General features: G+C 37.8%; 1 protein-coding gene across 1 annotated transcript in view; it reads left to right on the top strand.

Annotated features, from left to right (window-relative positions):
* Window positions 1–14,203, top strand: part of RBM25 (RNA binding motif protein 25) — a 69,532-nt gene that overhangs the window by 45,303 nt on the left and 10,026 nt on the right. The window contains exons 8-13 of the mRNA XM_053601809.1: window positions 1,902–1,955; window positions 2,189–2,272; window positions 5,706–5,992; window positions 8,957–9,179; window positions 9,293–9,382; window positions 12,808–12,881. Coding sequence (XP_053457784.1) covers window positions 1,902–1,955; window positions 2,189–2,272; window positions 5,706–5,992; window positions 8,957–9,179; window positions 9,293–9,382; window positions 12,808–12,881 — 812 coding nt within the window. The remainder of the gene's footprint in view (window positions 1–1,901; window positions 1,956–2,188; window positions 2,273–5,705; window positions 5,993–8,956; window positions 9,180–9,292; window positions 9,383–12,807; window positions 12,882–14,203) is intronic.

Here is a 14,203-nt window from a genome sequence, read left to right as displayed (position 1 = left end):
CATTATTACACTTCCAAGAAACAGTTGACAGTACCTTTCCTGATTTACTCATGGAAGTTTCAGCTTGCTTGGGTTGTCAGTGGCGCTGGGAGGGCTTTGTTTCTGTCCATGAGAAATTTACGTTTCTTGATTTTTTTTTTTTTTTTTTGTGTGTATGTCAAAACTTTTGTAATTACCCATACAGAAGGTACCAAAAAAACGATACTCATTTTAAGAACAGAAAAAACTATTAAACTTGTAATATTCAAGTCACGTTTATCTTCTGCAATTATAAGGAATACAATATACAAGATAACAATTGTTATCTTGAGTTATTATAATTTGCCTTTCTTAGAATGCGTATACTTTTTTTCATCCTCATATATATATATACATGCTATTTTGTATAGAATTGTAATTTGACTGTGTTTTACCAACTAGTTTCCTAATTTTCTGCGCAAAATGTTCCTGTTTTGTATTCGTATTTTGGGATGCATAACATGGAGGTTTATGTAGGGGAACCTCTGTAACTTATCACCTGGGACTATAACAGATATAATCAACATAAGAAACTAGGCCTTCATACATGTGGTGCGTGCATGTCTGGTCTATGAAAATTAGGTCAACTTAAGGAGGTGGCTAACTATGGAAGGTCTGCTATACTTGTAGACTAAATTATGTTTATAAAACCCCAAACAACTACAAAAACCTCTTAAGTAGTGGTGAAGTAGGAAGTGCTAAAGGGGGTAAAGTACGAGTTTGTTTTCTTTTTTAATCATGGCATATTTGGCCTTATTTTACTTTATCCCTGAATTACGATTGTTCTGTCTCTACTCTAAGCCAGAAACCAGGTCTCATTCACTGAAGGTTCTTACTATTCTTTAATATTTAGCTCCCTTTCCTTTTGAATCCATGTTTTATTTCTCCACACACAGTAATAGTATCAAACATTAAACTGGAGGACTTTTAAGGAGGAACACGAGATGAAACAGTCTTCCTTAGTAAAGTGAATCCCTTCTTCAGCCTAAGCTAGTTGAATAATAGGGAGTCCAGATTGAAAGAAAATGTTTGGTTTTCTTACACCCATTACCTTTGGATAAACTTAGTGAAATTATAGGGAGTGCTCTTTTAAAATATTGGAAGTATTGAATGGATTGTAAACGTCATGCAAAAGTACTAAAAGAATGTATGTTGTTATTTATCAATGAGTAGTGTCAGTTCATATTTTTATTTCAGGGCCTGTTTAGGCCCTTTTCAGTTTTCTTTGTAGCTAAGTACATTTTTAAAACTTAGCTTATTCTCCCTCATTTGGTAATAAAAACTTGAGTGAGGTGCAGTGTTATAGAAATGGGAATTGATAGTCAGTAATAAGGTGATTGAGGCTTGTAGATTTTTTTTCTTCTTGTGGGAAAGGCAAAGAATAATTAGACATATTTCTTTGGTTTGGGTTGAGAGTAGAGGATAAAAAATCTTGCCCTATGGCGGAACTTGTAGTTAAATTTCGTTGGTATGATTGTTTCCTGTATCTTGGAAGAAATGAGGAAGGAAGCCTTTCTACTTTGAGGCCCTCTTTGTTTCATTGTTTGTGGGGCTGTTGGAGGGATAGGAAGTGGTGGGTAATCAAAAAGATACAAAGAGTGAAAAGTGAAATCACATTTGGTATCAAGTAATTCAAAATCAAGAAAATATAGCAGGGCGGTGCCTGTGGCTTAAGGATAGGGTGCCGGCCCCGTGTACCGGAGGTGGTGGGTTCAAACCCAGCCCCAGCCAAAAAACTGAAAAAAAAAAAAAAAAGAAAATATAGCAGAAGCATTATCTTGTTCACAGTATAAATATATAGGGCTTTGCTTTATGGGGTGGTGTGACCTCTGGGTTTTTTTGGTGTTGTTTTGTTTTTTAAATCTTTGTGGGTTTTTCCGCAGATTTTCCGCAGATTTCCAGTGGCTCCACTGATCCCTTATCCACTCATCACTAAGGTTTGTTTAAATTGTACACTTTGATAATACTTTTGTTTACTGCTAATTGCTAGATTTCTGTTTCCTACCTGATTTTTTTACTATTTAGGTTCAGATTGTTAGATTTGTTACTGTAGATTTTTTTTATTTATTTGCTCATAGAGTTCGTAAGACCTATACAAAATATCTAACATTTTACTTTTTATATTGAGATTGATCTTTATTCATTCTTTTCTATCCCCCTTATCTTTTAGGAGGATATAAATGCTATAGAAATGGAAGAAGACAAAAGAGACCTGATATCCCGAGAGATCAGCAAATTCAGAGACACACACAAGGTAGTACTCTTTGTTTTTTTCACTTGATACCAATCTAGACTTTTTACAGAATCCAAAGCAAACAGACAAAAAATTCAACCTTACATTAGAATATATTTTTAAATGCTTTTTATAGGTTTAATTGATATTTAGATAGAAACAAAGAAACAGAAAACCCAATACCATATTAAAGTGGTCCTTGACATATTGCGTATTTTTTTGGTTACTGACCACTCTGCAGTCATCTCACTTTAATATGAATAAAAGCTAATTTTATCTTTAGATTTCAACATAAACATCAAGTTCAGAGTTAAACTCAATTCAAGGGGGCAGCAGGATAACATACACTATAGTATATTTCTGGGGCAGTTATTTAACTTAATCTTAGGAAAACCTTTTCTTTAGAGCTGAGATTAAAATTTTAAGATTTCTATTTGTATAGATTTAAGTTGAGTGGGGGAGATTTTAAAAAGTAGAGGTCAGTGGTTACCAGACTTAACCAAATTTTAGATGCATGGAAGAACTGTAAATTCCCATAAAGCTAATCTATTCATTGACCCCCACCATTATGATAGAGATCATATGGTGACTAATGCAAGATGAAACTCTCAGCTTGGAAAGTAACAAGGAATAGGATGTAAGTATGAGCTTCTGTTTTTTATTATATTTATGGATGCCCCCTCAGAAAAATATGCAAAGGGGTAACTGGCTTGGAAATGGGTATTTGTGTATAGTAAATCCCACTCACGAGTTTTGCCTATTTAAAGCTTCTCTCAATGACAGTGCATCTGTGAATGTTCGCTGATGTTGAAGGTGATGCTTACGGATGGTGAAATGCAAATATTGCATGACATGTATTTTGATGTTAGAGGTAATAAAGTGTTGCTGGTTCTTATTCATAGCCTGAGAGATCTTTAACTCAGTAAATGTTAAGTGTTTTTTATTCAATCTTTTTTTTTTCCTTTTTTATTCAATCTTATTTTTCTTATTGCTTTCAAAATCCAAAGTTGACAATTAATTCCAATGAATAACTGCTGCTGAACTGCTGAACACTTACCATTGAGATGCCCAGCTGTAGCTCACATATGCAGTGCTTTTTCAGGAATTAAATATGTCTAAAAGCACAGAATGTGTAATTTTTCCAAAAGTAATTTTAAGAGTTGACATGGTGGTCTTTGCAAAGTCTTTTTAAAGGAATACTTTTGGTTAGGTATAATATTCAAACTTAGGAGTGAGTAAGCTTAAAAGCGGTATATAGTTGTGTGTGTGGTTTACCCCCTTTTTATTTTTATTTATTTGTTAAACTCTGTTATGTTCTTGGTAAATTGTGAGGAAATCATGCTTTTAAACACTAATTTTAAATGTATTTGAGCATCTTTCAGGCATTTTACTGCCTTAGAATTATTTCACTGGGGGGAATGTTTTGAATTTCCAAAATGTGTTTTAAAAATAAAAAATCAAAATGGAAACCAAAAATGGTTCTTTTTATTGGGTGGTATGGTTAAAGGGGATGTTTGAAACTCCAGTAACAGAAAATGAGCTCAGTGAACCTTTGCATGTTTTGGTATGAGTTTATTAAATAACCACAGACTGTCAGGGTATCAGCGTGGCAGGGGGCGTCCATTTACAGCACGGATGAGTCTGAAGAGAGAATAAGGTAAGATTTATGATTTTTTATCTGTCCTTCATTACTTTCTTACATCTTTTTAGGCTCACTTCATTTTTTCTACAGTCTTTCTTTAAAAATACACATTTATTTATATATGCTATATATATGTTTCTACACACACATATATATAATCTCATATATAATCTTTTAGAAAAACATTTAGTATGGATTAGATTCACTTATTTTTTCATTTACTTAGAACCAAACTTTTGAAATGAGGTCTAAAACAAATTATTATTCACATAGTGAATAAATAGTACAGTGAATAAGCAAGAGTAAAAAAATGAGGAATTCTACAAATTAATATTGGAAGAGCTAAAATAATCTGTAAGTATCTATTATGTCAGAAATAAACAAATTTCTTTATAAGTGTATGATACTGAGGTAAGTTTTATGTAGTCTAGCCTCATATTACAGTATAAAATTTTATTAAAACTGTTTCAGAGAAGAGATTTTTGTCCCTTTAAAACCTTTCAGTTTCTGTTCTCTTTCTACCGTTTTTTATTTCTTTCTTTTGTAGTTTCAATGTATTCAGTGTTGGCTTTGCCTGCTTTCTACTTCAATACAGACAGGCATGGCAGCTGAATATATTGATCTCTCATATATTAGCTTTTCTTTCATAATCCTCTATCAGTTCTCTGATCCTTGAGCAAGAGACAAGGAGTATCTAACAGGTAAGATTGCTTTTTAAAGTTGTTTTAAATGCTTTACATGACTGAGAAAAGAAAAATGCACATTTTATTGTTGCAGTTTAAATTTCATTCCTGTGAAACAAAACGTGGAACCAAAGATACAAATGTGTTTTGTTTTTGTTCTGTTTTGTTTTACCTGTGGATTTTATTTTTCCTGAGTTTGTGTAGAAACCATGCGGTACACTGGTAATCTGTTAGGGTACAAACTCGGTCTGACATTGTTATTTGGTTTATTTGTGAACCATGTACTTGCTCTTCCTCCCAGAAACATAGCTTGTAGGCAAGGTTAATCCAGTGTTGGCGATCCATGTCCTAGCACAACATCTGTAAGTTAATACATAATCGTTCCTTCCAAGGATGGATTTATCATTGTAAATATATTTTTACTGTTTTACAGGCATAATGGGCATAAATACATTGCTTTTAAATATTTTTAATGAAACTAATTGCAGTTATGTACATTTTGCTTGAAGTGAGTGATTTTCGAACTCTTTGTGTTTGGTGGGCTGTCCATCTTGTCATGGTGGGAGTGAATGGTTCTGTAGATCAGAAGGCAGATCTTGACAGAATTCAGCTTATGTTTCTTTTGGAGGGTGGGCAGAGATCATTTAGTTGCCTTATAGTGACCTGATTGTCCTCCCGCACCTGCCCTTAAAAAAAATCTTTAGTAACCTCTAGGTAATGGGAAATCTGAGGTTTATAATTAGTTATCAGTAGTCTCACTGATTTTCAGAAATTCATACTGGGCAGAATTAAGTTTTAGCCATGTAATTGTACTTATAGAAAGAACCACCACATTCCTCATGATCATTTTAGTTATTACATAGTCATTGAGTAGTCAGCCACACTTGACACAGTCTCCCAGCATCCAAGATTGGAGATTCCTGGTCTGTGTAGAGTATATGGTTTTGCACGAAATCTATCTAGTATTGTGTTTGGTTCAGTTTAATTTATCAAGTAAAAACCACAAGTAGTTAATATTAAAGTACCAGTGGTTTGGTGTTTTTGTTCCCAGTGTTGGGCATTGCGCCGGGAAAAATCTCGATATTGGAACTACAGAGTTAACTCTAAAAGTACTTTTATTGGTTTCTAGAAACTGGAAGAAGAGAAAGGCAAAAAGGAAAAAGAAAGACAGGAAATTGAGAAAGAACGGAGAGAAAGAGAGAGGGAGCGTGAAAGGGAACGAGAAAGGCGAGAACGGGAACGAGAAAGGGAAAGAGAACGTGAACGAGAAAAGGAGAAGGAACGGGAGCGGGAACGAGAACGGGATAGGGACCGTGACCGGACAAAAGAGAGAGATCGAGATCGGGATCGAGAGAGAGATCGTGACCGGGATCGAGAAAGGAGCTCAGATCGTAATAAGGATCGGAGTCGATCAAGGTATGACGGCTTGAAGTTGCTGTTCCCTAATAACTTTAATGGGACCACAGGGTAGCCCTTTGTCAAACCATTTGCATTTATGCAATGAGAATTTCTTTAGAGATAAAACAACATCACACACACAGGTAACATTAGTGAAAGTAAAAATTTTCAACTGGCTTTTGTGTGAAGTCAGTGTTTTTTTGGGGGGTTGTTTTTCTTTCTTTCTTTTTTTGAGACAGAGTCTCACTATGTTGCCCTGGCTAGAGTGCTGTGGCGTCACAGCTCACAGCAACCTCAAATTCTTGGGCTTACGTGATTCTCTTGCCTCAGCCTCCCAAGTAGCTGGGACTACAGGTGCCCACTACAGCACCCAGCTATTTTGTTGTTGCAGTTGTTGTTGTTTAGCTGGCCCTCAGCCAGTTCAAACTTACCAGCCTGGGTGTATGTAGCCCGCGCCCTACCCACTGAGCTATGGACACTGCCCGCTTTTTGTTTGTTTGTTTATTTTTTCTTGAGACAGTCTTACTTTGTCACCCTTGGTAAGTGCTGTAGCATCATAGCTCATAGCAACCTGAAACTCTTGCGCTCAAGTGATCTTCTTGCCTCAGCCTCCTGAGTAGCTGGGACTACAGGCCCCTGCCACAATGCCAGCTATTTTTAGAGATGGGTCTTGCTCTTGCTTAGGCTGATCTCAAACCGGTGAGCTCAGGCAATCCACCCCTCCTTAGTCTCCCAGAGGACTGGGATTACAGATGTGAGCCATAGCTCCCTGCCTTTGTGTGAAGTCAGTTACAGAAACCTAGGTCACACCATCTGACTGTCAACTCTGTTCTAGGCAATTATGATTCCCTGCTATCTTTCTGGGCTTGTGGGCAGTTTTTCTATTTGCCCTTTCATTGAGGCCTTGTATACAGCGCCAGCACCACTCCTGAAAAGCTCCTGTATTTATTTGGTCCTATAGCCTATTGGACTGCCACAAAGAGGTGGCCAAAATGTAGAGAATATTTTGTAAAATTTTATAATGAATATTTTGTTAATATATATTTGGCTACAATTTTCCATTTCCTCTATGTATGGCAACTTTATGGGGTGACCTTTGAGACATCCTGTAGTTTATACTAGAAAAAAAAGAAAAATTGAGGGGTGTAATGGCTCAGGCCTATAATATCAACACTTTGGGGGGCTAACGCAAAGGGATCTCTTAAACCTACGAGTTCAAGACTAGCCTGGACAACAGCAAGACCCCATCTATACAAAATATTTAAAAGTTAGCTGGGTGTGGTGGGACATGACTGGCCCAGCTACTTAAGAGGTTGAGATAGGAAGATTGCTTTAGCCCAGGAGTTGGAGGCTCTATTGAACTATAACAATAGCACTGAACTCTAGCCTGGGCAACAGAGTGTGACACTGTCTGTAAAGAAAAAAGGAAAAACGAAAATTGTTGCAGAACATACACAGAATGATGACAGGGACCTAATTAAATATACACATAAAACATATAGTTTATAGATGGATATGCCATAAAAGATTGATTTTGTTTGTTTGTTTGTTTTTGTTTGTTTAATAGAGAGAGGGTCTTGCAGTATTGCCTGGGCTAGTCTCAAACTCCTGATCTTGGGCAGTCTTCCTGCCTCTCTGCCTTCCACACTGCTAGGATTATAGGTGTATGCCACTGCATCTGGCCAACAAAATAATTGATTCTATATACACACACAAACACACAGAAAATATTGATTTTAAAGATATAAATCCTTAATAATTACTATATAGGAGAAGGGTAGAAGGGAAGGATTTAATGCCCACTAAAGATTAAGAGCACTGGACTTCCAGTTTTAGCAACATGATGAATTGACCAAATGTGGAAAACTGCAACACAGTAATATACTTTTAAAACTAGTTTGAAAAAAAGTGAGCTTTTCTCTTCTTGCTTCCCCTCTTTTTTCTACTTCCTTACTCATTTTTGTTCTGCTGTATTCCTCAAGACTGATAAGATTTTTCAAAATAATTCAAAATAATTAACAAAATTTTTAGATAAATAAGCCTCCTAGGTGGTGCCTGTGGCTCAGTGGGTAGCGTGCTGGCCACATACACCGAGGCTGGCAGGTTTGAACCCAGCTGGGGCCAGTTGAACAACGATGACAACTGCAGCAGAAGGAAAAAAAAATAGCTGGGTGTTGTGGCGGGTGCCTGTAGTCCCAGCTACTTGGGAAGCTGAGGCAACAGAATCACTTGAGTCCAACAGTTTGAGGTTGTTGTGAGCTGTGATACCATGGCACTCTACCAAGGGTGACATAGTGAGACTCTCATTTAAAAAAAAAAAAAAAAAGCCTCCTAAAAAGTAAAATTACCAGAAGCTAGAGACAGATGTTAAATAGAAAGCCAGAAGGTAAGTTGTGGCAGTCCAGTAGGCTATAGGACCAAAGCTATATACCACGAGCTAAAAAGAATGGTACTGGAGCTGATTTCTCAATATGCAGGACTTCAGTGAAAGAGCATCAAGAAAAAATGCCCACAGTCCAGAGGGACAGCAGGGAATTGTATCTGTCTAGAACACAGTGGACAGTTAGCAGATATGTTCTGGGTTTCTGTAAAAACTGGCTTTTAAGATAGAAGCTGAGTGTAGAGTTGAAAATTTTTGCTTTGACCAGTGTTGCCTAGGTGTAAAAATTTTCAACTGTTATTTAGTATTTTGTTAATAATTCATATAATTAATATTCAGTTTTCAATACTTTGTGATTTGTGTTCAGTTCTTTGGTTTTGCTTTCTGACATAAACAGTTGGCATTAACATTGATTTTGGCAAACAATTCACAAATTGGGGCTGGGATTACATCTTTCTGATATGCTTGCATTTCTGCAGAAATCAAATGCTAAATTCTGGCTTGTGAGTTTGCATATTATTTCAAAATGTACGTTGTGATCCTTTCCTTTGGTCTTCATAGGAAACAGCAGATTTATTTAAAAAAATTTTTTGTTTACATAGAGAAAAGAGCAGAGATCGAGAACGGGAACGCGAGCGGGAAAGAGAAAGAGAACGAGAACGAGAGCGAGAAAGAGAACGGGAGCGAGAGAGAGAGCGAGAGAGAGAACGGGAGCGAGAAAGGGAAAAAGACAAGAAACGGGACCGAGAAGAGGATGAAGAAGATGCATATGAACGAAGAAAACTTGAAAGAAAACTCCGGGAGAAAGAAGCTGCTTATCAAGAGGTATATTGAGGAGATGTTTTTATTCTTAAAGCTTGGTATACTTAGTATATGTGTCAAAATTTTTGTAGGATCTTTTATGTAAATTTCTAAAGCTTTGAAAATTTCTTTTATAGCGCCTTAAGAATTGGGAAATCAGAGAACGAAAGAAAACTCGGGAATATGAGAAAGAAGCTGAAAGAGAAGAAGAAAGAAGAAGAGAAATGGTAAGATTCTAGATTAAAAATAAGTGATTTTTTTTCAGTTAAAAATTAGATAAGATCTTTACTGTTAACTACAAGTAACCATAACTGAAATGTACAAGCTTCTTCTCAGTTTGAAGATAATTTTTTTTTTATTATTAAATCATAGCTGTGTACATTCACTAGCTTCACAGACCATTTACAGTTTGAAGATACTTTTTGTGGATTTCAAGTAATCTCAGAAAATTTCAGTATGCCCAAATCTTTTTCAAATTTGCATTGCCAATAAATAAAACATTTTTTTGCATTCTTTAAAAATAAGTACATCATAAAATAATATATAGGTGGAATTTATAGAACTTTTTTTTTTTTTTTTAGAGACAGAGTTTCACTTTATCGTCCTCGGTAGAGTGCTGTAGCGTCACAGCTCACAGCAACCTTCAACTCCTGGGCTTAGGCAATTCTCTTGCCTCAGTCTCCCAGTAGTAGCTGGGACTACAGGTGCCCACCACAGCTCCCGGATATTTTTTGTTGCAGGGTGGCCGGGGCCGGGTTCAAACCCTCCACCCTTGGTATATGGGGCTGTTGCCTACCCACTGAACCACAGGCGCCACCAGAATTTATAGAATATTTTTAGTAAGAATCTCTTAATTGTGGAAAGCAGAGGTGGGAAGATCGTTTTGAGGCCAGAAGTTTGAGACCTGCCTGAGTAAGAGAGAGACTTTGTCTCTACAAAAAAAAAAAAAAAAAAAAACAGAAAAATGAGCTGGACATGATGGCAGGTGCCGGTGGTCTCAGCTACTAAGGAGGCTGAGGCTAGAGGATTACTTGAGGCTCGGAGTTTGAGGTTGCTGTCAGCTGGGCTGACACCCCAGCACTGTAGCCAGGGCAACAAAGTGAGACTCTTGTCTCATAAAAGTGGGGGTGGGGGGAGAAGAATATAATAATATAATTATTTGAAGAAATGTCATCAACAATGTTGTGAGTGAGCTTCTTAAAATAATGCTGCTTTCTGGAAGCAATTCTGAAACCAATCTTGAGAAAATTTTCATATTTTGTGTTTGGAAGCTTCAAAAAGAATCCAGTAATAGGCTCAGCACCTGTGGCTCAAGCAGCTAAGGTGCCAGCCACATACACCTGAGCTGGCAGGTTTGAATCTAGCCCAGGCTGCCAAACAACAATGATGGCCGCAACCAAAAAATAGCTGGGCGTTGTGGTGGGCGCCTGTAGTCCCAGCTACTTGGGAGGTGGAGGTAGGAGAATTGCTTGGGTGCCCAGGAGTTGGAGGTTGCTGTGAGCTGTGATGTTACAGCACTCTACCCAAGGCAACAGCTTGAGGCTCTGTTTCAAAAAAAAAGAAAAAAAATCCAGTAACATAAGGCTGCGTGCAGTGGCTCACGCCTGTAATCCTAGCACTCTGGGAGGCTGAGGCAGGTAGATTGCCTGAGCTCAAGAGTTTGAGATCAGCCTGAGCAAGAGCCAGACCCCGTCTCTAAAAATAGCAGGATGTTGTGGTGGGCGCCTCTGGTTCCAGCTACTTGGGAGGCTGAGGCAAGAGAATCACTTGAGCCCAAAAGTTTGAGGTTGCTGTGAATGCCGCAGCACTCTACCGAGGGCAACAAAGTAAGACTTTGTCTCCAAAAAAAAAAATCACTTGCTTATATTCAAGTAACACAAATATAGGAAGTAAAAAATGAAAGTTTCTTTTTTCTAACCAAAGTAGTTAAATTCTGTTTTTATTTTATGAATCTTCCTTGGGGCTCATACTTTATAACTAAAGACATTTGTAAATACTGTCATTGATAGGCTGCCTAACAGTCTTTCACTCATTTGATAAATTTTGAGTGTGTATTTTATCCTGTCTTTATGCTAATTACTGAACATACAAGAATGATTAAATGATCCCATTTGAAACGTAACCAATGTAGTCATTAAAGACAGTTACTGTAAGGGGTATGTGTGTACTTAAAGTGTGTTAAAGGTGTGTTCACAGTATTTTTGTGAATATAGAATAAGAATACTAATTCTGCTTGGATTAAGAGCTTGGTTATTGATAGGTGGTTAGGTTGAGGGAGTCTTTTGTAAAGAGGTAGCATTTGAACTACCTGAAACATATAAATATTTTACTATGTTTAGAAATCTATCTTTATCTACTTTGAAAAAGTTATTTGTTAATATAATTGTGGTTAGATAGAATAATACAGATAAAAATACATGTAATTGTATGTAATTATTATTAAATATAATTGTTGCTGATTTTGAAATTCCAAAATTAGGAATTAGAGATTTATGTAACTTCATGTTTTGTTTACTATCAATTTAAAATTATGTAGGAGGGTGGCGCCTGTGGCTCTGTGGTTAGGGCACCGGCCCCATATACTGAGGGTGGCAGGTTCGAACCTGGCCCCAGCCAAACTGCAAGAAAAAGTAGCTGGGCGTTGTGGCAGGCACCTGTAGTCCCAGCTTCTTGGAAGGCTAAGGCAAGAGAATTGCCTAAGCCCAGGAGCTGGAGGTTGCTATAAGCTGTGACACCACGGCACTCTGCTGAGGGCGATAAAATGAGACTTTGTCTCTACTAAAAAATAAAAAATAGGGGCGGCGCCTGTGGCTCTGAGTGGGGCACCGGCCCCATATGCCCAGGGTAGCGGGTTCAAACCCAGCCTTGGCCAAACTGCAACAAAAAAATAGCTGGGCGTTGTGGCGGGTGCCTGTAGTCCCAGCTGCTTGGGAGGCTGAGGCAAGAGAATCGCGTAAGCCCAAGAGTTAGAGGTTGCTGTGAGCTGTGTGACGCCTCGCCACTCTACCTGAGGGCGGTACGTGAGACTCTGTCTCTACCAAAAAAAAAAAAAAATTTATAAAAAAAAAATAAATAAATAAATAAATAAAATTATGTAGGCATTACCTTTAGACTGAGTCATAACTGTGATTTAAATTTTTTTTCTTCTTTTTCTTTTTCGTGGTTTTTGGCCGGGGCTGGGTTTGAACCCGCCACCTCTGGCATATGGGACCAGCGCCCTACTCCTTGAGCCACAGGCGCCGCCCGTTTTTTTTTCTTTTTTTTTTGTGATTTAAATTTTTAATCCTCCATTTCCTAATCCTTGTAGCACCATCTGTCTATGCGATGAAATTTTAAATATATCTGTCCTTTTAATAAGGTGTTCTCTAGTTTTATTTCTTGGTTTGCTCAGGTAGCATTAGAAGATAATCACTGTACTTTGAGGATTATATACAGAGCGGATTTATTGTAGCAGATAAATCCTAAAAACCTTGTTTTATAAGTAAATGTTAAAAAATGTCTAAGGTAAATTACACTTAATGTTATGAACTATGTGAGTACTGTAGAGTTTTAAGCCGTATAAATAGGAAAAATGTTTCCAAGAATGTGGGAGGAGGAAGTCTGAATGAATTTTATGTTAACTTTACATATTTTGTCCTTCATTTCCTTAAAGGCCAAAGAAGCTAAACGACTAAAAGAATTCTTAGAAGACTATGATGATGATAGAGATGATCCTAAATATTACAGGTAAAGAAGCCTTGTTTTATGAACTTAGGCTCTCACTTTGTTTTTTTTTTTTTTTTTTTTTTTTTTTTGTGGTTATTGGCCAGGGCTGAGTTTGAACCCGCACCTCCGGCATATGGGACTGGCGCCCTACTCCTTGAGCCACAGGCGCCACCCTTTTCTTTTTTTTTTTTTTTTTTTTTGTAGAGACAGAGTCTCACTGTACCGCCCTCGGGTAGAGTGCCGTGGCGTCACACGGCTCACAGCAACCTCCAACTCCTGGGCTTACGCGATTCTCTTGCCTCAGCCTCCCGAGCAGCTGGGACTACAGGCGCCCGCCACAACGCCCGGCTATTTTTTTGTTGCAGTTTGGCCGGGGCTGGGTCCGAACCTGCCACCCTCGGCATATGGGGCTGGCGCCCTACTCACTGAGCCACAGGCGCCGCCCTCTTTTTTTTTTTGAGACAGAGCCTCAAGCTTTCGCCTTGTGTAGGATGCTGTGATGTCACAGCTCAAGGCAACCTCCAACTCCTGGGCTTAAGCAATTCTCTTGCCTCAGCCTCCCAAGTAGGTGGGACTACAGGTGCCCACCACAACACCTGGCTATTTTTTGGTTGTAGTTGTCGTTGTTTGGCAGGCCCAGGCTGGATTCAAACCTGCCAGCTCTGGTGTATGTGGCTGGCACCTTAGCTGCTTGAGCTACAAGCACCAAGCCAGGCTCTTACATTTTTATTTTTCCATGTCAACCCAACAGTACAAGTTAAAGTGGAATAATAAAGCAAGAAATGTTTATATTCTATTTTATGATCATTTCTATAGCTGATAAGCTCTTTTCTGTGGGGAATAGAGCTATCAGAAAAGGATCAACAATTCTATGTATCTTCTTGGGGGCGGGGTGATAGTATTATATCAAGTAATACAATTTTTTTCTTCATGTGTTTTAAATAGCTCCAGTTTTTATAGCAAGTTAATGCTATTGTCTAGGGTTGTCTAGAAACATTTTTCTTCAAGGATTTCAAGAGTGGTACATAGCAGTTTGACCTCCTTTCCATCACCCCCATTTTCCAAAAATACATACTGATGTATTATTTGAAGTGAGAATTGACACTTACTTAGATGACTTCAGGAATGAAGGAAGCATAGAGGTACTGACAAAACTCAAAACTGTGCTTACTTAATGAGGCATTAACATATAGAGACCACACTTTCTTGGGTGTTGAGCAGATATAGACCCTTAAGACTGTCTTTAGTCTCTTTGCATGCATCTTTTAATGTTGAAAGCAGTCATTGTTGGAAACATCTGTAATAGTGATCTGAGTATTAAATGAGGCCTATTATCATTTTCT

The sequence above is a fragment of the Nycticebus coucang genome, chromosome 9 (genome assembly GCF_027406575.1).
Source record: "Nycticebus coucang isolate mNycCou1 chromosome 9, mNycCou1.pri, whole genome shotgun sequence".
NCBI classification, from domain to species: Eukaryota; Metazoa; Chordata; class Mammalia; order Primates; family Lorisidae; genus Nycticebus; species Nycticebus coucang.
This window is presented reverse-complemented; position numbering and strand designations above follow the sequence as displayed.